General features: G+C 36.6%; 1 protein-coding gene across 5 annotated transcripts in view; it reads right to left on the minus strand.

Moving 5' to 3' along the window:
* Positions 1-26299, minus strand: part of mctp1a (multiple C2 domains, transmembrane 1a) — a 148031-nt gene that overhangs the window by 100033 nt on the left and 21699 nt on the right. The window contains exon 1 of one of the 5 annotated variants that reach the window (XM_026211126.1): positions 8473-8672. The exons of 3 other annotated variants lie outside the window; for them this stretch is intronic. In XM_026211126.1, coding sequence (XP_026066911.1) covers positions 8473-8514 — 42 coding nt within the window. In that variant the 5' untranslated portion in view covers positions 8515-8672. One more of the 5 variants, XM_026211129.1, reaches the window with a different exon arrangement.

The following is a 26299-nucleotide window of genomic DNA, read 5'->3' on the forward strand; positions in this document are numbered from 1 at the left end:
CATACTACTCCGCTAATCTACATGGTTAATTCATTTGAACATCCACCATTAGTCAATAAACTCTGAGCAATGGACGGCTGAGAAAAGCATTATGCCACCATTTTAACTCTGATACTTGTATACCTCTGAATGCTTTTGGGGGACTGCAGTCTCCCAAGGTAATGATGTAAGCTCATGACAAATCAACCGGTGTAACCTTTAACTCCATTCACAAGAAGAAGAAAGAAAGTCATCCTAGCTTAAAAACAAGAAATGGAAAGAAACTGTGTAATATTGTGAATGAAAAAAAGAAACAAATGTCACCAAAGTAGAACAACACGTAAGCATTATTTGAGTAGATAAAATACTGGTTCTCTACCTTTTTGATTACAAGGCCCCTTCTTGTCCACAACAATACTCAAAGGCATAACACTCTGGAGGTCAATTCACAGAAAAAAGAGGTCTCACCTAATGCCCCAAAAAAAAATAATTCTCATGACTTTCCTGGTTTACCGGGTAAAGAGTAAGGATAAGCTCTTTGCATGTGAAATGAGTAACAAACACTTACTTACAGTTTGTTGTTTTCCTGTCAGATCATTCCGATTTTAAATAGCAGCCTAAATAACATGCTCTTGGCAAAGTTTGGAGACCTTCTCCCACATCTACAGCAGCACATCATTAGCTATATACCACATGTAATAATAACATATTGTCATCTGGTAATAAAAGTGTTTAATCCACTTCTGTCTCATTACTTCACATATGACCCCTTCAGTTTTTATCCGTTATCAAGTGACTTTCCATAGTGAGTGAATTTCTCTGAACAGATATCAACACAGATATCTCTGTCCACCTACAATCCATCACAAATGAATGCCAATAAACTCTTATGTAATCTTACACTGCTTCTGGAGCTGTTTCCTTCACTATGGCAACCTTAAGTGGAGTCTGCTTGTGCAACTACAACTAAACAAAAAATATCTTCGAAATATCTAGGACACTGAATTAATGAGAACACCACAGAGCAGCTTTGATTTCCAATTAAAAGCTTTACTTCTAGTAATACATGATTTATATATGGCAGACCAACTCCAGAAGGGGGGCACTCGAAGGAAATTTCCCAAAACAAATATATAAGCCCCATAATTCTGAGTTGATAATGTTCCATATTTCCATTTCTATTCATTTCTGCCCTAATACTGTAGTTCTGTAGATCCACGAGTGGGCCCTGAGGGAGCCGCCATCTATAATAGACTCCTGCCTCTGGCTACTGTGACTATTATAAACCTCCATTAAACCCCTCCAATCCCGATGTATCCACCCCTGACCCAGAGGCTCAGAGCACATGCCTAACCCACTTTCACCCTTCCGGAACCAGCTGCAGTGAGGAGGGCCAGCAGGTGGTGCCAGGGCGAGAGGACTGGTCTGGCTAATCCAGAGATGGACAGGCTCCAGATGGACAGACCGGGGTCGGTATGTGTTTGACCTGGGTGTGTGCAGATCATCACATGCTTTGGTTGTATCATGCAATGTGAAGGACACCTTGGAGATCAAGAGGGTGTAGCTCTTCGTTGGAGCCATATAGACTTTTCTAACGAGCAAGAGAGTAGAGAAGAGCGAAAGCTGGTGAAACTGCGAGAGGAAAAAGCATTAGAGGAGGGTGAGGCTGTGGGAAGCAGGAGTCAAGCTAGCTCCTGCTCATGTCCTCCCACTGTCTAGTCCATGATATTTGGTGTAAATCAATGCACAAAAGAACCTGTTCGTTGACATTATGTTTGTCGAGAGAGCATTTGTCATGGAACAGCTCGCTTTCAAGCACAATATAAAAGAAATTATGCTCTAAACATAAAAGTACCAAATTGTGTCTAAACACCAATTTCTATGGTAAAGTGACCAAGATAAAGTAAACCTTTTGAAAGCAATTTGACACTTTAAACAAATATTATATTATGTATATAAATATTCCACCAAATCCTTTGCATAATTTGCATCTCTGTTGGGAAAACAACTGGTAAAGGCTAGCTGATTAGAAATATGTTTGCTCTGCCAAGATCTGACTCCTACACTGCACTGCAACATTAGACAATGGTTGCAGATAGAGCAGAAATCGCATCTCATCTCATCTCATCTAGAATTCACTGTTTTTGAAAAATGTACAAAAAAATTGGAGAAAACATATGATTACCTCTAGCACTTACCTATTATTTGTACTTAGTGATAAGTGTTTAGACAAAGCTCCTATATTTTGTATATATATTTGTTTACTGTTTCATGCAGAGGTTTGGGCACCCCTCTGCAGCTGCATAATAATGCACTCTTTCTGTATCAGAAAAGATCATAATGATATGCCTTTCAGTTTCTGGATAGTGTGATGTTTTTCAGACAAAAATGCTTAGTGTAGCAGTACTGAGTTGTGAAATCAAACCAAAAGTGAAAAATAGGCTTGGTACCCTCTCATTTGTCGGGATTTGAATACCTGTAGTCACTTAATGTGACTGACTGCAACACAAAATCCATTTGACTGACTCAATGAACCTTACCACTGCAAACACAGGTGCAACCAATAATGAGAAAGGATATTTAAGGTAGCTGATTGTTAGTAGTGCTTCTCCATGATCTCTACAGTGACATGGGAACCTCAAAAGAACTCAGTAATGACCTAAAAACTAGGGTGATTCATTAACATGAATTAGGAAAATGATACAGAAAGTAACAAATGTTTAAAGTCTTAATCTCCACAATGAGAAAACTAGTAAGGAAATTAAAGGCCACAGGAACAGTCCTTGTGAAGGAAAGATGTGGGAGGCCAAGAAAAATACCTGAAAGGCAAAGGCGAAGAATGGTTAAAAAGGTCAGAGATAAACCACAGACCACCTCCAAGAGCTCCAAGAACATCTTGCTGCTGATAATGTCATTGCATATTATTCCACAGTCCAGCACACTTTGCACAAGGAACAACTCATTGGAAGGGTGATGCGGAAAAAGCCTTTTCTGCATACGGCCAACAAGCAGAGTTGTATGCAAAGGCTCATCATCAGTAATGTCCTGTGGACAGATTAAACTAAGATTGAGTTATTTGGTCAAAACATGAGGTGCTTTGCATGGTGGAAAAGAACACAGCATGCCCGGAGAATAACCTGTTCCCTACTGTGAAATTTGGTGAAGGGTCCATCATGCTGTGGGGCAAGCACAGGTACTGGAGACCAATCAGGGTTGAGGGTTGCATGGATTCCAGACAGTGTCAGCAGATTCTTAAGTACAATGTTCAAGAATCAGTTAAGAGGCTGAAGTTATGCCAGGGTTGGTTGTTTAAGCCGGACAATGATACAAAAAGGGCCCTATGATTTCCGCAATGTGGAAATCGCAGACGAAATTGCGGAATTCACTTATAAAAATGCAATTTACAGTTTAATGCAGAGTGTCATCGAATTTGTCAAAATGTGGATGAATTCATCAAAAGTGGGTCATTACACTTAAATCAAAAGTGATATGGACTAGTATCTGTTAATACTGTATTAAGCCTCAAAATTAAATATGAATACTGTGTTTTGTGCGTGTCTCTGTATGTGTCTCTTAAATTTACCCATTAAAAAGGAGTCTTGAAAATGTTTAATGAAAATGTTTTAATGAAAAACAAAAATGGAATCCCACAAAATTAAATGAAAAACGGAATTTAGAGTTTTAGAACTGAAATGTTGCTGTTTCAATAAGGTAGAAATTATATCTAAATGAAGTTGCTGCTATGAAACCTCCGCGGATTATAAATTGAAATTATGATAATTATCAGGTTTGCCCAAATTTAGCATGAAACTCTTTAAAAAAAACTATTATAAACTAATGTAAACTGATATAAATAAATAAAAAAGCTAATATATTTAATGAGACAGTTAATATAAATAAATAAAATCAGGTATGTTTGCATTACCAGGAGTCATGTGCCTTTTAAATCACAAACATAATTTTTTTAATGGAATATTCTAGTGTTTATTACAAATGGTTTATACACACATTATTTTATTCATGCACCCTTGTCATTTTTAAATCAAAAATATTTACTTCCCCCCACAACATCATCTCTACTCTGATGACGTGCACCAAAAACCTGTCACTCACAGCAATTAGCAAACAACAACAATCTTATCAGTTCCCAATTGAAAAAAACAAGTCCTGCCTTACATATTCTCTCATCCGAGAAGCCATTTTACTCAAATATATATTCCACAATACAGAAGATGATCACAACTTTAGTTTAGTTTCATGTTGACTTTAATACTGCATGAGTTCATTAAGAACACTACAAGTAACCTGCCTCTACTTTTGAACAGTGTCTTAAAAATACTGTAAGACACTACTTTTGTAGTCACTGTGGTTAAATGCTAAATGTAAAAGAAATATGTTAATATAAAAAGACACAACCATTCAGGTTTGTCTGGCATGTTGTTTAGCACATCCATTTTCAAAAGAAACAAAATGCAGGCCTCAGTCTACATAGAATGTTTCAAGGCATTTTATTCAGTTGCACAGTGTGAAGAAGCTAGCATCATGTAACACAATATTCAGGCATTAACAGCACTCAGATCAGGATGCTGAGTCTGAGAAGAAACTACAGGTGAGGAAGGTCGCAGTGACCCGGAATAAAGCAAAGCAGCAGGGGAAGCACCGTGACAGGCAATCTATCCCCACAGACCAACACAGCTCCACTGAAAAAAAAAAACACGGCTGGGTCTGACACATATTGTGCACATGAATACACACAGAGAGAGAGAGATAAAGAGAAAAGGCGTAAGAAAAGAAATGTGTTAGAGAGGGGGATGTGAGAAAGATCAAGAAAATGTGTGTACTGAATACTCGCAGCTCAAGATATCATGCTGAAATATCATGTGCAAAAGCATTACTGTAACTCTTTGAATTCAAGGATGTTACATGAAAGGTCATAAGAAATAAAAGGTAAAGTTCATAGTGAAAACAGAAATAGTAACTTGGAAATATGTCCACATAAACTGAAAACTTTTGACGGGTAAGGCCAGAATGTAGGAAGAGAGGAGAAATAGAGTTAAGCCTTTCAGACAAACGCACAGGCGACAAGGAATAAAGGCTTCCAGAGTGACAAGTGAAGCTGTATGACCAAGACAGGTGAAACAGAGAGAGAATGAGAGAGGAGAGGAGATGAGATGAGATGAGAAAGACAGAGAGAGGGAGAGCTGGCAGACATCCAGCATGAGAGCGACTATAGCACTGTTGTTAATTTTTAGACGTGCATGCCATGAAAGTGTGCTGCTTTTGACACCCTTTTTTTTACATTCCTACATTTCCCTTATTTGAATGTCAATTAACACAGTTATCTCAAACAATTGCAATTAGATGAAATAAATAATTGTGACAAGCCTAGTCTAAGTTTCATTGCAGTGTTAACATACATTTAAAAAGGCCGAACTGCTTTGAGACTCATAAAACTGGAGGATGACTAAAGCAAAAGCGAATGGGGATTTGTTTTTACTTATGCAGCATTGATTAGAACAAAAGCAGCATGAATCTGGAGATATGCAAGGTTTTATGTCTCATCTGCATTGTCTCACTTGCGCAGAATATCCCAGAGGAAAACTGTGAATCAGAAGTCACTCTTTTATAGTTCAAAAAACTTAATAGGTTTCTCAATAATTTTGTTTTGATTAAGCATCAAATGGTTCTCTTAAAATTCCTTATTAGAGATAAAAGCAGAAACGAATCAGATCATTGTTGACATGCAATGAGCAAAGAGCAATCAAATTATGCATAACAATTTTGAAAATGTGAACTGAAAATAACAATTTTGGTCATTGACAAATCTGATAGGATTTCATATTGAAATGAGAAATTAGAATTTGTATACTTGTAAATATAAGTGCAGTAAAATTTCCATATAATTTACTCACCCTTATACAGTTCTAGATTTATAAAAGTTAATTGAAAACAAACAAATATTTATTGAAAAATAAACCATATAATGCCCATATAATGTGTGTGTATGGACATCTCTTATTTTGTTTCACAACACATGGTTGGCATTGAACTCAACTCAAATGACTGTTGGCCAAAATAAATGATTTATAGTTAAAAAAGTTTAAAACTGAAGTTATATTCTCTCTCTGTCACACACACAAACACACATTTCAGTTCAGAAAACACTGACTTTTTGAGTTGCCAACTTTAGAGGTCTTATACAATTGCATTATATGGGCTCACAAAGATGGATTATTTTTTGTTTGTGTTCACCTGAAGAAAGAAAGTCAGATACATCTGGGAGGACATGGGGGTGAGGAAATCAGAGAATATACTTGTTCTAGGTGAAGTATCCCTTTAAAGAGATCTCATTAGTCATTTTTCTTTGTGATGGGATACTCTACAGTCGCCTGTGTTCTATACTATGGCCAGTGGCCACATTTTTACCCCTACCGCAATCAACAGACTCAGTAACCACAGCAGAATCTCATCTGATTGGCTGTGCATGCTGCTCAACATGACAAACACCTCAGCCTTTTCACTGCACGGCTGCTATCTTGCCACACAAAATAAATTCAAGAAGCCATTACAAAGACTTCAGGTCTGACCTCAGTAGATGTTATCACTCGAGTGTGATATTGCTTTTTTACCGCAGTTCAAAAAACAAGAAGTTAATATCAAGTAACCGACCTTTCAAAAACAATATTGTCAGGTATTTTGTGTATTTTTGCAGTGGCAGCAAAAAAAGTTCAGTTACAAAGTTGCAAACCATTGAATTGGAACACAGAAAATGTTTGCACAATATCTTTATCAGGTACATTAAACCAAAAAAGGCTAGAAAGGTTTTTCTATGTATATAAGTGATGATCAGAGGAAATGATGGAAAGAATGAGAGATGAACTATGAAGGAGGTGAGACAGGGTCAGTCCACCTGCTGGGTAGTTGTACATCAAACACATGAATTAATAATTCTAATGCCAAATCTAGTTATGAGACTGTACCTCTATGAGACAGAGAAGAATTTAGCAAATTAATTAATCCTGACAGTAGCTCTCATTAGCGTTCTTCTCTCTCTTCCACTATTCTGAATGCAGGAATGACAATTTATATCCCTATTGATACAGTAAGTGCAACATAATCAATAATGATTCATAAATACTGTAACTGCCAGTTCCCCAGAGACTTTCTTTTAGTCCAGATTAAACCAGATTATTTAGCAAATGGCAGCATTTTTCCATTATATAGGCCGGTGGTCCTCAACTAGTGGACCACAGATCTGTTTTTATAAGGTTAGGCAGGGAGAAAACGATGAAACACAAACAATAAAATGCAAGACATTATTAAGATAGCAAAGGCTCTGTGTCTTTTGTATGTTGGTGCAGTCTTTTGCCACATGAGAGGACCCACTAAAATGCTACTTGATTTGTTCTGTATTAACCATTGAATGGGTGATTAAGTAACATCTTCCTCTTTGTACTTCTAGTTTATTTGTATCAGCTACAAATACATTATATATTTAACTCACATGAGTAATAGCTGTTAATATGCCTAAAATATCTGATTTCAAAGCTTTATACCAAACCTTTTTAGTATAAAGAGCCAAACGCCTGCCTGCCTCCCCATCAAAGAAAAAGAGTTCCTATTGTGCCTGTTCCTAATTTGTTTGCAAAACCAATAGCTTGATTAAACTCAAACTTTCCACTGCATGCCTATATGAAATATGACTCAAACTGCATTGGGAAATTTCCATAAAGTCACATTTTTGCATGTTTTCACATATACATACAATCATTTGGTTATGGTTTGAAGAGGAAACGTCGTATAAGCCCCATTCAGACTCTGTAACATTAATTTAACACATCAGGTACATACCAGTTTCTTCAAAGCACCTGGAAATTCACCATCAAACACATTGTGCAGCCTGGCGTGTTTCATCATTCACTTCACACTATATAGGCTTGAGAAAACACTTCTCTCTGGTCTTTTCACAGGATGCTGCCTGATACTGCTCTAGCTATTAGCTATTGAAAAAAAAACTGACAGCTGTCTCTGTGAGGAAAAAAGAAAAACAAACATCAGGAATTCCCCCAGTCTCCCACCCTTTTTCCTCTCCTTCTCCATCTCCACACCTCACTCCTCTTTTGTCTCTTTCTTTCCAGCACTCCTTTTGTGCCATTCATAATATCCCTCTCAAGTTCCAACCACACGCTTTTAGAAACCAAACACTATCCCAAGAATAAATACAGTCTCTTGTGCAAACGAAACACTGAAACGTTTTTTACAACTGGCTCGCATTTATAAAAAACTCTAAAATATTTCAAATGCAAAAGACGGCTATTTTACCTGAGCCTGACTTTTCGATCCCATCACGAAGCTGAACGCACCAACCTTAACAGAAGATTAAACTCCCTATTCACACAGGCTTCATGCCACACACGTGCCACAGAGGACTCCATCTGCAGTACATTCATAAGAGGCACAGCTTCAAGAGAGGATGGAAGAGAGCATACATACAGACAATTTTTGTCCCACAGAGAAGAGAGAGAGTGCTAACATCCATCCACAGAGATGTGGAGTCCTCACACTGCTGCCGCTGCCACTGCTGAGTCTGCCTCTGGTTTGCTGCCCTATATGAGCGGGATCCCGCCTCGCACACACACACTCACACACACACAGTCGCACACATATGCATACAGTGCACGTAGCAACTAGCAGAAGAGACAGAGGGCAATTCTACTCAACTTCTCAAACATCTCTCAGTGGCTACGAACACCCATGAGACTGCTGATGTTGATATACAGAACTATGGGCTTCAGGACACTGAATTGTAAATTCGTAAAACAGGTGCACACATAAAGTGTAAAGTGGTGCTTCTCAGGACCCTGGGGAATGAAGTTTAATCAGCTGCTGTAGAGCATTCAAGGGTCAGAGAGCCACTCTGTCTGCAGTGCGAGAGAGGACAACTGTCAGCGTTTTACCATTCCTGTTTTACTATTTCTTTCTGTTGCCACTCTTTCTTTTTCAATGTATATTGTTTCTTCATCTCTGTAAAACCCACATGTCCACTCAATATCCTCTCATTAATGAATGATTTAATGAATGGTTTATCCAAAATGCATGGTTTTACCACCGAAGCAAAGAGAATGGCTTTTTTGTTTTGTTTTTTGATGCAAATTATTTTAGGTTAAATGTAAGCCACTGACAAATGATCCTACTTGATCTTTTAAAGTCAACAATATGAAGTACCATTGTATTCTTGGAAGTACTTTTATGGTTTTTCTTTAACTTAATGGATGCAAATCAAAAGGGAATATTATTTATTACAAATCACTAATAAATCTAGCATCAATGTCAAATCTAAATGCTGTAATACTTCAGTATTGCAGGACAACAACAGTGCAGTGTTTGAGTCTTTTGAATGACCATCAGTCATCACTAAACATGACTAACTGGTATCTTTTGCTTGTGATGTAGCACTCTTGTCTGGGGCAGTTCACATTACCAGTGGATGAAGCCTCACTCATCTCTTCACTAAGGATCCCCTCAGAAACTCACCGCAACATCACAAGAACCGGGATTCTCAGAGAGCCCATCTCCACTAAAGTACTCTTATATAAAGCAATGAAATTTTCATCATGTGGAACTCAAGTGTCCTCTCTGAATCCCCAAATGTCAGTGCAGCTCTCTCCTACGATAACAAGCAGCAGATGCTTTCAGGGTCAAACAGAGAAGTACTCTACAGTGTGTTACCTCACATATCGTACAGAAGCCTAAACCATTAGGTCTGAAAGGAAGTAAAATAATGGACAAATTACACACATATCTGGTATTTTGACATAAGCATCAATAACAACCAAGCACTGGCAGTCCTTTGGTTGTCTTGTCTGGCACATCCACCATATGGCTCATTAAGTCAGGAAGATCAGGGGGAAACACCCTGTAGTGTGGAACACAGGAAACATTGGCACTGATCGCAAGCTAGACATCACTCCTGTGGTTCTCACCAGCTCACAGTTGCATCAAAACCCAGCTTGGAAAACAATTCTTGTGTTATTGTTGTTCGAACGGTCCATCTTTTTAGAACGGATAGTTTTAATACTGATACATTTCCCCGTATATTATGGGACAGTTGTCATAAATAATTGAATACACCTGCATTCAGTCAGACTGTGGGGTGGACTGAAAGGTCTGCTGAAGCATTAAGGTGGCAATGCCCACATACTTGTCCTTGTAACACCTAATGTGGCACAATGTCCAAAGGCGCAGGCTATATAATTACCTGGGAGCACAGCCAATGAAACGGGGAAACTGTGCAATGATTGGCAGAGAAAGAGAGAGATCAGATAATCAGAAGACAGAAGGTCATAAAGAGATACTGTCATGTAATTCTAAGTCATAATTCATATTCTCATCATACGTTTAATTGAAGGATTATGGAGAAACATGTTTTTTAAAAATAATTCATATTTAATTTAGGGAGGATGAAGGACTCACACAATGTAACTCACATTTTCAGAAACAAGGGCAGGGGGCTTTTTTTTGAGAAGATTGAAAATACGCACGTTTGGTGAGGCTAAAATAAAAATGCGTTGAGTCTCTTTCAATATAGAAATATTCATGGTTAAAACTATCTGTCATGATTATGCACTTTTCTATTCTCCATTAATTCATTAGTAACTACTTATTTTATGCATTTTATTTTCTTATTCATTTAGTTCTGTTATTTTCTAATTTTGCTTTTACTATATTTTATTGCATGGCGTTTAAAGTGTAAGGTTTCTGTAAAGCACTTTGCAAACAGCAATTTAAAAGGCGCTAAATAAATAAAGCTTTACTTAAGCTATCTATCTATTCTGATGATCATTCCACAATCTTTGATAAATGATGTAAAAACAAAGGAAAAATATGCATATAGTACTCCAGTTACAAAGGAAGTAAAAATGGGAGGATAGCTTGATCCATGAGTTTATAGCAACACAATCTCATGAGAAAATCTAGCTCATCTGCATTCTGTTTGGCAGTTTTGTATGAGAATCTGCATCATACAAAAACGCATGAATGAAATTGTACAAATTATAAAAATTTATCACCAATTTACCAAAATGTTAGTTAGTTAGTTAGTTAGTTAGCCATAAATAGCCATGAGAGTGTGTTGGTTTACAGATATATTGCAAAAGGTGTTTTTATCAGGAAAAATAATGAATAACGAGAGAATGTTCCCAATGTAAGTGCAATACTGTACATCAATTTTAGTTTGGACACAAATGGACAAGCTGAAATAATTTTCTGTGGCAACCGACAGCATGCCACAGATGATGTCAAAACAGCTTAAGCTGTATTTAACCCAGAATATTCCTTTATAATGGTGTATACATTATGTGAACGTTGTACTGCTGCACATACAAGCACAACATCCTTCTCCTTTATGAGCGAAAATGTCTTAGACATTCATATGCACACCCACACAAACAGTCAGTGCTCGTCTGGAATTTCACAGCAGGTAGGAGTGCACAATTCATCAACGCAACCAGTGCATTTATATAGATTTGTATTACAAAAACAAATGCAGAAAGTAATGCAAAGTAGTTCCAGCATATGAGATTCTTTACTTGCAACAATAAGCCTTTCCAAACCCATTAAAACAGACAAGTACACAACACATACGCTTTGTTCACACTGTCAGCCCAATCCAATTATATGTATATCTGATTGGAATCCATCTAAATGACTCACTGTACACACTGTGGATTGCAACTGTTCAGATCTGATTTGTGTGTCCTGTTGTAGTCTAGTTTTTTTTTTTTTTCAGAATGTCTGTGTTGGTTTCTATGCCAGCGACTTGGTATGTCTGTGCCAAAAACAATAATAGTAGCAATACAGTGTGCAATACAGATGTTGTCTTAAAAAATGATGATGTGTCGCTGTTGATAGCCTAGTGCAGATATATAGTGCTGTGCTCATGGTGACCCGAGTTCAATTCCCATTTTGAGGTCCTTTGCAGATCCTTTCTCCTCCAAATAATTTTCTGTCTGCTCTCAACTGTTCTATCTAATAATAACACTAGAACACAGCAAGCACTCTTTGGAAATATAACATCCCTTTCCATAATCGTGAGCTTCTTCGTTCAAAATAAATGTAAAGACAGTTAATAATGTCCTTAGTTCAAGTTCATCAGTTCAAGCCAAAAGAGCAACAGAGTCACGTGACAGACACAGTGATGAAGCTCGTATGTGTTTGCAGTACACAAGCCCCGGACGGGACAGCTGACTCCACTGTGTGACCGTCTCTTTCTCTCTTTCTCCCTCTCTCTCTCTCTCTCTCTCTCACACACACACACACACACACACACACACGCATGCTAACACACACACACAAATACACACACACACACACACACACACACACAACGTGCAAAACTCTGTATTTGAACAGTAAATAGCAAATACTTAAACTACTAACATACAGTAGCTAAAGATTTATCATAGCAAAGTCAGAACTCCCTCCTCTCCAATGTTCACAAACTGGTAATCTTAAAGTTTCCCAAATGCATCTATTTTCGAGAGGCCAAATAAAGTGCTTTTGCTTTTGGCTAGATACACACAGCATCTCCCGGACATGACTGCTTCATGACTTGCACGTCCTGATTTTGCAGAGTTAGATGTGTTCCTGGGTCATATTTTGTTGACCCTGGAACAATATTTTACTCCAAAAATATATTCTTGACCATTTCCCTTCACCTAAACCTAACCCTAACCATGAGTAATCCCTAAAATCAGAGGAAATGATAGATGAATGACACTGATGTACAAGCAACAAACAGTGATTTTAAACATAAACTCCACAAAAACTATAAACGGGTTCTTCAAATCTGATTGGTTAATCACAATGTTGTTCCAGACATGTCTCACTTGGTAAAATCAGGTTCTGCAACTGTGGTTACTGAAACCACACCTTCTTTCTTTGCATGAACATTTGGCAAATATTTTCACATAGTGACGTAGACATGTGGGGGAGTGTTTGAATGAGCCATTTTCAAGAATATCTCTTTGGACTTGAGACTGAGTCTTTGCGACTTTACAGTTCTTCTTCGTGCACCAAGAGCTTGTAACAAGTTTAAATCACATCATATGACCCCTTTAAATCAAACTTTGCTTATCACACCTAATGAACAACAGATTTGTACTTTTTCTACTTTAAAAATCTTGTACCCAGTGGCTTATATCAGTGTTTAGTTTCCTACAACAGAAGAATGCTGTAGCACTTCCTGTGCTCCACCTCCTGCAGCTACTTGATGATATCAATGTGCTCAGAGATAACGGATGTTTCATTCTCTGTGGATGATGCACAGAGAACTGGCAGATACAGCACACCATGTTCTCAAAGCCTCCTGTACTTTAACTGCTGATCTGGGGTCAGCTGTAACTCAGGGACATTAAAGGGATTGTTCACCCAGATGTTTATCTGCTTACCCCCAAGGCATCCAAGATGTAGTATACTTTGTTTCTTCAGTAGAACACAAACAAAGATTTAATTCAAACCGTTGCAGTCTATCAGTCTTATAATGTAAGTGGATGGGAATCATGGCTTTGGGAGTCCAAAAACATGCACAAACAAAACTAAATTAAACCCTGCGGCGCATGACGATACATCAATGTTTATCTGCTTACCCCTAAGGCATCCAAGAAGTAGGTGACTTTGTTTCTTCAGTAGAACACAAACAAAGATTTAACTCAAACCGTTGGAGTCTATCAGTCTTATAATGTAAGCGGATGGGAATCACGGCTTTGGGAGTCCAAAAACATACACAAACAAAACCAAATTAAACCCTGCAGCTCGTGACAATACATTGATGTGTAGATACACAAAACCACCAGTCTGTGCAAGAAAATGAAACATTTTTAAATAGTTATTTTCCTCTGATTTTCACAGCAATGTCCAAACTGTCTGTTCTGAGCATGTTTTTCTCAACAACTGGTGCCTGAGGCGTCTTCTTCTTCTTCTTACTTTATGACTGCTTTCTTATTATCGTTGCGGTGAAAATCAGAGGTAAAAAAACAATATAAAAACTGTACAGTTTCTTGCACAGACCGATGGTTCCGTGTTCTGCCTTCGGCCCAGTGGTTCATTTTGTTCGGCCTCGGCCAAGAATTTTCATTTCAGTGCATCCCTAAACTAAAATGATACCAATGATGTATACAATGCAAAAAATTATAATAAAGATATAATAGACTGGCTTCCCCACCGGTTATTAAAGTTATCAGATGCATTTCTAAATAAACATACAGAAATTGCATTGCATGAATTAGACATCACACTATGTATCCAGAAAGGTGTCAAAAGCTCTGCCTAAACTTGTCTAATTGCAAGTCAATTGTTTTTAAAAACATGTTTAGTTACAGACTGGAAAGACAGCCTTTGACAACTTTAGTTGCCCCCTGGCTTAAATGGGTTATAGTGAGGAACAAGAGCATGTCTGACTCAGTGAGCAGGGAAGCATCAGATATCAGACAGACTGCCAGCATGAAGCCTGTGTTTACTGGGCTGTGAGTGAGCATTCAAATGACTGCACTTGTACGCTCTCTCTCTTGGTTAAACTAATGAAAATGGCATAAGAAATAACAAGTATCATCTGTCATCTATGCAACCTCCACTTCTGCAAACAATATCCTGAAAGGATTGCTGTGTAGCGCTCTCATCTCCCGCTGTAAATATCAGTACAAACGATAATTTACAATTGCATTAGACTCGGCATAGATTCTGCATAGCACTGCTTCACAATCTCTTCTATATCACGTACCCTCGTAGTTCCATCAAAGCTCAAGCAGTCCTTCATCAACACCAAACAAGAAATGTTCCTACTGACTTATATTATATATTGGACCACCACCATCACTCATGTGTTAAACCACACAAATGTATAAAACAGAACTTCAAACATCATCATTTAAATTTTATAGGTTAGAAACAAACAAAACCAAAAGCAAGTATCAGGTGTGGTACAGTATATTCACCCCTGACTGGACTCACTATTAATAGCAGGGTTGCATTCTAGCACATGCTTGTGAATGAGTTAAGTCTTGACACATGTATTCTGGTGTGGAATCACAAACCTTGTTTGAAATTTTTGAAATTAATACTTCTATTCAGCAAGGGTGCATTAATTTGTTTAATAGTTACGGTAAAGACATTTATAATGTTTTAAGATATTTCTGTTTCAAATAAATGTAGTTTTTTTAGAACCTTCTAATTGTCAAAGGATCTACAAAATAGCACTGTTTCACACAAAAAAAGCATAATAATAAGCAGAAGCAAAAAAACATTGCTCAATGCTCATTTTTATTGAGCACCAAATCCATGTATTAGAATGATTTCTAAAAGATCCTGTGATAGCTTTGCCATCAGAGGAAAAAATAATATATTTTAAAATCTATTAAAATAGAAAAACATGCTAAATAAAATCTTACCAACCCCAAACTTTTGAATAATACATGGCAATATTACAGCCTCAAGATAAGACATTTAAAAAAACAATTTGATTTTATATATATATATATTTATATTAAAAACCATTTAGTATATTTTTGTTCAGTAGAGACTGCATTTATATTTACTTTTAAAAAAGCACATTTAATTTCATAACATTTATAATAAGAACTGTATTAAAACCTGAAATGTAATCAAAATTGTTTGGATATTTTCAATAAATGTGCAAAGTGTCAGACAATATTCTTCCCAAATATACTTTTTTATTATTTGTTAATTCAAAATACAAGCTTTTCATTTACATTTATGCATTTGGCAGATGCTTTTATCCGTAATGACTTAAAATAGAAGAAAATAAACCCTTTAACAGAGAGCCAACAATAATGGTATACTATATGATGCCAGTTTTATTGTGCAAGATGCACTGGTTATATAATAATACATTTCATTATCAACAAGTACAGGAGTCTGTCATGTCGTTTCACACAGTAAAACTCTGACTCATTCTAAACAAGTAAAATGGAAAAAGCTACTTTTTTTTTTAAATTGACAGTTTAAGTGAAAAAGTGGTCCATCTACATAGTTTGAATGATGTAAAAATGTCCTAAAACCACTCCTACGCCATTGCCTATGAGACACATGCTGTTTGTGTCTATCCGGGCTCCTTACTTGTGCTGTCCACAAAGGAGATGCCAGACTGAGTGCAAGCACAAACAAGGCAAACGCCATCTGCTTTGTTGTGTTTTTGGCTGGAAATGAGAGCACATAGCTTGTACACAAGTTCGCCATGTTTACTGCTTTCAATAGGAAAAATCTAATCTGCCTTTTTAGGATAAATGAAAAAGTGACTTACAGTACAAACAATCCTTTACAGGGCTCAAACCTACACCATTTCAGTCACTAGCCCAGGTATTTAACCACTATGCCACAGTCAACCAACAATGAAAATACACTCCAACTTTTCTTCATAACTTTAAAATGACTCAGTCTCATTGTACTCTTTGTAAAGTTGGTTAGTGTCTCCAAGCGTTTCACTCTCTTATTAGTGTATGATCAGCTTCATGCAGGAAGTTTCCTCACACTTCCATTAGTCATACAGAGGAGATGATTGTGCCGCTGACTGAAACACAGCCTTAACAAGCCTAATCATAGCATCCCTCCCTCTCGCAGCAGTCACGACCACATAATAGGCCAGAATTTATAGAGTCTCTCCTACAGCTCCTACAGATTCTAGTATTTTGCTCAGAACAGCTCTGCTCTATGTCTAACCCAATGTCTGGCTAAACAGATTCAGGTCATAAACATAAACAGGTGCGCTTTTCAAGAAGAGTTTAAGCCAAATTTACCATGCATTGCATATGCATTGCTTGTGCATTTAGAGCTGCGCACTTTCACAGCTGATTGGGGTGACATTAGAACTGATCCGCGCATCTCTACTGCAGTGTGTAAATGGGCCGATGATCCTCTTAACAGCATGAAAAACAAAACTTATTTTCAAATTGCCAATGGGTCAATTGTCGATAAAGGTTTGTGCTTTCTTTTTGAGGTCTCTGTGAAAGTTTGAAAGTCGTTTAGTGCCGCTTTCAGAGCGCTCACGTCCGTATAATGGAGAACAGTCACGTAAAAAAAAATTTTCGTCATAAATGCATGAAACACGAACACGAAAAATAAAACAAAATACTTTTTAAAAAATACAAACAAAAAAAGGGGGTGGATTTATAGCATTTTGGGGGAACAAAATTGATGGATTTATAGCTTTTTGAAAAGAAAAAAAGCTATGTGGGTCTATGTAAAATATGTAATTTTCCTGAAAACTATTGAAATGGATTTAGCCTATCACGTTTTGGTAAAGAGCTCCTCATATATTTAATGGCCCTGAACATCTGCTCATGAAGGCTAACAAAAGTTATGTGAAAACTGGGGAGTGTACCTTTAAGGTTGTGGTGGTAACGGAACCACACACAACCAAGTGTGTTCTTAAAAACACATACCCTGCATTAATCCAGCGTGCTTTAAAAATCTTGACCTGCTTTGGATCTACGTATGTGTGTGAAATTGCTTTCTCTGCAATAGGAATAACAAAGTCAAAGCAACGTTCACGACCACATTAGACTTACCTAGCAAGGTTTTTTAATACTCTGAGTATGAACTCACTTTTTTTGCATTAATATTGCAAGAAAATTATCCCAATTTAAATGTTTATTTTATGTTCAGTATTACTTTAAATAGAACATACACTAGCAAGACTTACCTAGCAAGATAGGTAATAAACAGAATTTCTATACAAGTAAAAACTGTATATAAAGTTTTACTATGCAAGTTGTAATTTGTGGCCCTTCATATTTAATATGGTTAAAATGTGGCCCCTTTGGCATCTGAACTTGAGTACCCCTGCTCTAGACTCAAACCTGTATGGCTTTTTTTTAACCGCTGAACAGAAAAGCTGATGGAACAAATTTCTAATGATTAAAAACGCGCGTACACACACAGACACATACACACACACACACACACAAAAGTTTTACAGTTGGAAATAACTTTAGATTTTTGGGTGAACTATCCCTTTAAGACACATTTTCTTGTATTTCGATTACTATTTAACTATGTTGACTTAGAGTTTTTTTTTTTTTTCTGTGTGTGTGTGTATGCACACATGCAGCAGAATAAGATGGCTGCTGGATCATGTCACAATACCATGAGCAGCACATTCCAATGGTATGTAAAGTTAACTGTAAAATCATACCCAGTCTTATTTGATTTTTTTTATGAACAAGGAACATTCAAATACTAGTTCACCCAAAACTCTAAATTCTATCATCGTTTACTCATGTCGTTCCAAACCTTTATGTCCTTCTTTCTACTGTGAAACACAAAAGAAGAACATTTGAAAAAAAGTATCAGTGTTTTTTGTTCATGCAGGTCAGTGGGGTCCATTATATGGACTAAAACAGAAATAAATAAATAAAATATTTCCACAGCACACAGGCAACTACTATACCCACAAATAAAGTTATTTGATATTATATTTAAAAACAGCAGTAAAAATATTTTCATTGCATTTACAAAGATGTACAGCATTCAGAATACTATCACAATATTCTGACATTTGTAGATTTATTTCTTGGTTATCTCAGTTTTATAAAAGAGATAGGTTTTATTTGATTGCTGAGTGTGTTCATTGAGTTACATCTCAAAACACACTAAATGCACTGAGATAGTTTACTTGAGACCAGGAAATTGAGAAATTACTGTAATTACATTCATGCCATCGGAAAAGCACTAATGTCTCCCTAGATAAAATTAGTGCTTTTCCCAGAACATATATCTGACCCTGGACCACAAAAGTTGACAAAACCAGTCTTAAGTTGCTGGGGTGTATTTTTAGCAAAAGCCAAAAAAAACATTGTATGTTTCAAAATTATCAATTTTTCTTTTATGTCAAAAATCATTAGGATATTAAGTAAAGATCATGTTCCATAAGAATATTTTGTAAATTTCCTACTGTTAATATATCTAAACTTAATTTTGATTAGTAACATGCATTGCTAATAATTCATTTGGACAACTTCAAAGGTTATTTTCTCAGTATTTAGATTTTTTTGCACCCTCAGTTTCCAGATTTTTAAATCGTTGGATCTCTGCCAAATGTTGTCAGATCCTAATAAACCATGCATCAATGAAAAGCATAATTATGTATAAATCTCAATTTAAATTTACACTTAAGGCTGGTTTTGTGGTCCAGGGTCCACACACACCTATCATAAACACACTCACATGCAAACAGCATGTGACAATATATGCATCATTAATATGAACATAATGTGCACATACCACATTAATGGTGAAGTGTATAGATTTTCTTCCACTAGAGGCACTAAATGGAATTCCAAAAACAAGCACTGTTTTCAAACAAGTTTCCCAATCTTCATTTACTCAACAAATCCATATGATTTTACTTTGCCCCTGGAAGACTAAAAGTGGTATGTTTTGTTCTTCCACCTGCCGTTAACATTATAAACATTCTAGTCTTTCAAAGTGTACTTTATTAGCCACGAGGCTAATTTGACAGAGGACAGTCAAAGTGAATGGCTGCATCCGAAACGCAATCCTCCCAACTATATGGTAGGTGAAATACAGTATTTAAAAAAAGTAGCAAGTCTGAATTACCTGAGGCCACAGGAGAGCATTTGCAAATGAAAGTAAAATAATGTAACTGACCCTGGTCAAAAGAAATGAGGAACTTTGTAAAAACAAGGCAGTTAAACTGAAGTTTCTACACTTCTGTTTATTTGATGTTTAAGTTAAAGTAGCCTGAACAATATGATGTCACATTAGAATGACCAGAAATTCTATGGCTGAGGAACTCTTGAGGTTTAATTTCATGCTCTGCTACATCCCTCTCATTCTGACTTGAAAGATGTGGAAACTGTGTTATCCTTATTTAAGTAAGTCAGGGGAAATGTACAAGAAAAGAATAAGGGAGAGAAGAACAAGACAGATGACAGTGGTGTGCTGAGTCAGGAAATAGTGCTGTGTGCAGACCTGATTTCTTCACTCATGCTTAACAAGAACACACACAGATACACACACACACACATAAATGCAAATGTGTTGGCAATCAAAGACAGCAGGGAAAGACACAGGAAATGTAGGGTGGATGACAGTTGTCTGTTAAAATGTTGCCCCTTATTCTTATTCAATTTAGGGGTCAACCGGTATATGTTTTTCAGGGCCGATACAGATGATTACAGATCAAGTTGCCTGATTACCAACATTTTGAACCGATATGTTATGGGGTAAAAATTTATGTCAAAATTAGGAATAACAAGGGCTTTTTTATGTTTTTATATTATTTTATCTTCAAAGCAGTTTTGATCGATGGCTATTACCATAAAATGTTTAATATCGACACCGATAATCGGCAAGATAATCAGTCAACCCCTACTGTCATTATTCACAAGTCACAAGTCAGTTTGTATTTGAGGTATATTTTTGACCTTTTCAACATTTTAAAGGACAGTGATATTATAGAAAATAAAGGAAGATTATGGAGGAAAGGTTCCATAAAATGACACAAGCGGGACTGGGACCCACTGCATTCCTCAAATCTGCACATTGTTTTAATGTCTGACATTTCCTTCTGACTCATGTATACGTTTATGTCAGAGCCTGAAGAGAGTCATCAGTGATGACTAAACCAACACCTCTTTCCTGTCCAGTTTCTAGAAGACATACCCACACACTCTGTGTGATTGATTTAATGCTTTAATGAAGTGAAAACACGTTACTACTTTATTAGAATGAGTCAATAGAACGAGTCAATGTTTCGTTCGTTATCTGGCTCGGCTCTGTGTTCATCTTCAGTTCTCTCTTCACAGCAGTTCAGTCAGTGTACTGTTTGAGTAAATGAATTACTCCGGGATATTGGTTTGTTTTAACTCAGAGGGAGTGTCAGCCACATTAAAAAAGTTAACAGCTTAAGTCATTTGTGGATTAATGCGTATTGGAGACACGAGCATTTTCAAATGATTCAGTTCAATTTGGTGAAATGGTTCAAGAAGATCCAGTTAATTCGATGCTTCAATTCTAACTAGGGATGTCAAATTTCGATTATTTCCATGATCGATCGTCGTTTAAATTAACGATCAATTAATCGATTAATCGTTAACCATAATACTGCAAAATGCGTCTATTGTAGGCACGCAGTCAGCGGTATGACAGGATGTGCAAAAGCCACACACACACAAAACGCTTTCTCACTTGAATTAAAGAGGTTTTAGTCTGAATAAAATGCTAGTAGCAGGATTATAAAATGAATAGATGCGATTATGATCATTTGATAAAATGAAGAGAGCGCGCCATACTTTTGAGGTCATTTTACTTTGTTGACAGTTTCCAATCCCGCACGGAGAACGCTGAACGCGCATCTTTAAATGGTTTTGTGGTGCTCGTTGTTGTATTTTAAAGCACAATTGCAATGTTTTCAACTGACATTATTGTATAAAATTATCCGAAATGTGGATCGCGTGTGACTGCGCTGCACATTAAGTGAACTACATCGGCGCTGCTGCACCAAAACACAGTTGCTCACATTAATTTGATCCTGCTGGATTCTGTCCTAGAAAATGTCAGATTTTTAAAAATCCGGCATACAGCGCATTAGATCGTGACAGTGCATGCGTGCAGACGAGGATGAGCGAGCGCGGCTTTGGCTAGATTTATTTGGAGGTTATTGCTCATGTCTCATTCGGCACAAATCGAAATGTTTCCATATTCGCAATGTATTTGAATGTTAAACTATTATTTATAATGTAAACTAGGCTTGTACTTAACACGCATTCGCATATAGACGGAAAAGATGATCCTCTTCATTTGAGCAAAAACGTCCTTGGCATAACAGCAGAGTGGACCGGTATACTACGGTCTATTTAAACTGACCAGTGTAACCTTTTAATGTTTAGTTGACATTTTATTTTGATAATGAACAGACTGCGATGTAAGTTTGAATCGCTAGAATATACGTGTGCAGCAGGCTCCGGGGCGATCGAAACAGCTGAGACATTAAAAAATATATATATTTTCCGCAAAAGTGTTTACTTTCATTTGTGCACACTCACAATAAAAACAGAAGATTTGTGCTCTTGTAAAATAAAGCAAACAAACAGAATGCGTTGTCATCCTTTTTTTTTTTTGTGAACTTATGGAGCGCCCACACTTCTGTTTTAAATCCGTTAATCTTAATTAGCCTATTTAAGTCAGATATATTTCGCATAGCCTATTTAAAAAAAAAAACAAAAAAAAAAAAAACATGAAAACAAATTGTTATTTTTATGTTGGGCCTATTACTTAGAACCTGTGCCCTAGTCAGGTCCATGCAGGAACTTGTGAACGATGCTCGGCGTCACCGTTTAGTGACAGCAGTGAATGCTCCAGGAATGTGTCGGTCACAGCGCCTATTAATCGCTGTTTTGAATCCAGCAATTATTTATTTAGAAATGATAAGATCTGATTATGACAAGTGTGGTATAAAAGCTTTGTTTATTAGAGGAATGATAGGTTAACTGGAAAATGTTAGATCGCGACCATGCTTTTGGACCCCATAGTCTTCATTTACGCGGCTTTGTTCTGGTTTGCCGGTTGGTCACGAATTTCCACAAATTCAGTATATTTAGGCATTGTTTCTTTTCCTAAATCTTCATCGTCTAACCCTCTAATTTCCCAGGTTTATTTTATTATCTTTCGCTTTTAATAACTGTTTTCGCATCTCTTACTGTGGTAAACATGGGAAGGGAAATTAAAGATTTCATGAATTAAGAATTTGTTCGATTTATTAATTTGTTCCCTTATTTCACTTAAATCATGGGTTATTTAGGGAACAAAATTAATGAAACATAGACAATTGCCACATTAATAATTCTTAGGAATGAATTAACAAGTTGTAGGAATGAATAGACTACCTGTCCTGTCCTGTGTCCCGCAGCCCTGAAAAGCGCACGATATAAAACAGTTATCTGATGAAATGATTAGTAACTACATTTCTATTGCATTTAATGTTGAAGAACTTTTATGCTGTTTCTATTTTAATGTACTTTAAAGTTTAAATCACATTAAAAGCTTAATTTGTACATTGTGAATGAATGATGATGCTTTTATATATCGTCACCGTCACTCACAGCCGCTCGCACGTGTTGAGTGCGCATGAGCCGCACGCAGCCCAACATTGAATCGGTTAACCGACCATCGATAGCCTTAATCGATTGCATCTCTTATCGACAATTAATCGATCATCGATTAATCGTTGACATCCCTAATTCTAACTGACCCTCTGTTGTCACATGGACTACTTTGATGATGTTTTTCTTACCTTTCTGGACATGGACCGTACACACAGCTTCAATGGAGGGACAGAAAGCATTCGGACTAAATCTAAAATATTTTAAACTGTGTTCCGAAGATGAACAACATGAGGGTGAGTCATTAATGACATAATTTTCATTTTTGGGTGCACTATCCCTTTAAGGAGATGGAGAATTAGAGATGCTTCATAAATACAGACAGCTGCTCTTAATAGGGCATCATTTCGAACATAACCACCAAATTCGTATTTTGTTCTGTTTTAAATGGCATTCCAAGCAATTAGAATGAGAACTTTAGTAATTAGTTGCTATTAATAAAACAGCTGTAAGGTGTGGCTAAAGCTTTTAACAATCTGTTCCTTGACGCATCCAAATGACAAACTATCAGAATGGCTGGCATGCAATTTTCACGTTCAGCATGACAGCGCAACAACCAGAGCATGTGTCTGAGATGATAAGACACTGCATAATAAAGGAAGGACAGATGAAATCGCTTTTCCCTAATTGAACCTCAGTTTGGTGGAAAAAAGAACATTAAAACCATTGTGTCACTTGCTGTATTGTTGAAAGCATTCATCACACTTAAATACTGCTGACAAAGATCGTACATGAGCTCTTTACCTTGCAATGCTATTCTCTCTTGCATTTCCCAATATATACTTTTACTGTATCACACGGAACATGAATGTGATAAACAATGGTTCATTAGTTTTTCACATAATCCTTGATTAAAATAAACAATAATACAGTGTCAGTCATCATGGAAACAAGTTCCACTCACACATTTAAACTGCAGAAATATTCAATCAATGTGGATGTTTTCATGCACTGCCATTCAAAAGTTTGGGGTCAGTAAGTTTTTTTAAGAAATAAAAACTATTGAGCAAAGATGCATTACACTGATGAAAAGTGATAGTAAAGACATTTTTAACGTTACAGAAGAGTTTCTGAAGGATCATGTGACACTGAAAACAGGAATAATGACTGCTGTGAATTCAGATTTGTTATCACAGAAATAAAATTACATATTAAATAAAAAATATTGTGTATTAAAATGACATATTAAAATAGAAAAGTTAATTTAAGTGGTTATAAGAGAGACTTTTTTTTTTTATGAGACCACAAACTTTTTAGCGGTAGTGTATGTTTCGAAAACAGAAAAAGAAAAAGAGAGAGCAAGGAAAAGGCTTTTCTCAGGTGCTCAAGAAAGTAATTCAACAATGAACAGCTGCGTGATTTCTAACTCTCAAACACACACAGAGGCGTAATCTCTGCTCAGAGACATTTCAAATGATAGGTTAATCTCTTGATCTTTCCTCTTTTAAAGCCAAGACCAGTTTCCAGCACATAGCAAATATTGTTCAAAAACAATAAAAAGCTCAGTTCAGGGACTACTGAATTTAAGTGTTTGTGACAAGTTAAGGGGATGGAATTAAAATGTTTTTATAATATTTTTATTTTTCAGAATACATTTTTGTGACTTTTGGTCCTTTCCAACACCACCCCCCTCACTCTCATACTTGACTTTCCTGTCCAAACTCTGCATTGTCCTGTTTAAATAAAGGCAAAATAAAGAACCCAACAACAACAATGCAGACTAAGAGTCTTCAGTGGAAAATAAAAATAGTTTTGGCTTATAAATCACAGCTCTCTCTGCTCAAAAAAAAAGAGATAAGGCAAAGTCTTTTTTGAGAACACAGAAACCAAAAGCTTTGCATCTACTTTGTACTTTGCCTTTTGTCAGTTGAAAAGACCATTAATAATCATTATCAGATTTTGAGAACACAACACCAGCCAAAATGGAGCAATATTTCTTTTTTTAACAAAACATGTGAGGTACTCACTGAAAGGTCTTATAATAACTAATGATCAATTAATGACAAATGCATGAACCAACCAATGATTTGCCTTTTTCCACAGACTTTAGTGGGCATACATTTCCAACTGTTCAACATAAGGTTGTGTCAATAATAGTTTGCCCTGATTGCTGTCAGCACTATGCATTTACACGCACACACACACACACACACACACATACAAGTACGTCCTTGGTTAAGATGGTGTTTGCATGCATAACCAGCTGGTCTTTACAGTATGAGCCCATTTTCAGCTCTAAATGAGAAAACACACTCTTGGAAGACTGTGGAAGATGTCCAGATGGAGAATTTGGAAGCAGAGGAAATTAGATCTTACTAAAGAACACAGATGAACATCCAGCAAACAAAATGCACCTCTGTCACAGAGAACAAGAAAGAAAAGAGCACAAAACATAAATCTTGACCGTCTCTGACGTCATCTTGGATTTCTTGACTTGGAAAATAATGCATGAGTCACATATGGACTGCTTTTGATGCATATCATATCATGCTTTTTTGTCATTTGTCCATTCATTTTCACTATATGGAAATAAAATATCCTATTGTATTCCACAGAAGAAGAAATGTCAGATAGGTTTGGAAAGACAAGATGATGAATAAATTACAAAAATGTTGTTAACAGAGATATGCCCTGATACCAAGATTTATGCATTGATTAAATATGTGCGAGCTAGAAAGGGAAGGAATAAATAAAGAGAAAGAGTTTTTTTTTTTTTTGTAAACATCTTTTGTCATGTTTAATCAATAAGACAACAAATAAATTTTTCATTCATCCAATCAATAATTTAAATGAAAACATTCACATGTATGAACAAGGTTAGACAGCATCATGCTAGACATTATGGCTGGGATTTATTCTGATGTTTCGTGTGAACGGCTCTGAAACAACATTAGACAGTGAAGTCACTCAAAAAGCAAAAACTAACCCAAAAAGACTACCCATCTGCTGAGAAAGATAAGCTGCGGTTCAATGTGTGTGCCAGAAGGTGGAGCCAAATCTATTCACACAGAGCCTCCTTTCTGCTCCAGTCCTAAAGCTCCCCATGATGAAACTAGAACTGCATTAAACAGAGGATACCCCACACAGTCAAGTTACACATGCTCCCAGGATGTGATACGGCTTCA

The sequence above is a fragment of the Carassius auratus genome, chromosome 30, assembly GCF_003368295.1.
Source record: "Carassius auratus strain Wakin chromosome 30, ASM336829v1, whole genome shotgun sequence".
NCBI classification, from domain to species: Eukaryota; Metazoa; Chordata; class Actinopteri; order Cypriniformes; family Cyprinidae; genus Carassius; species Carassius auratus.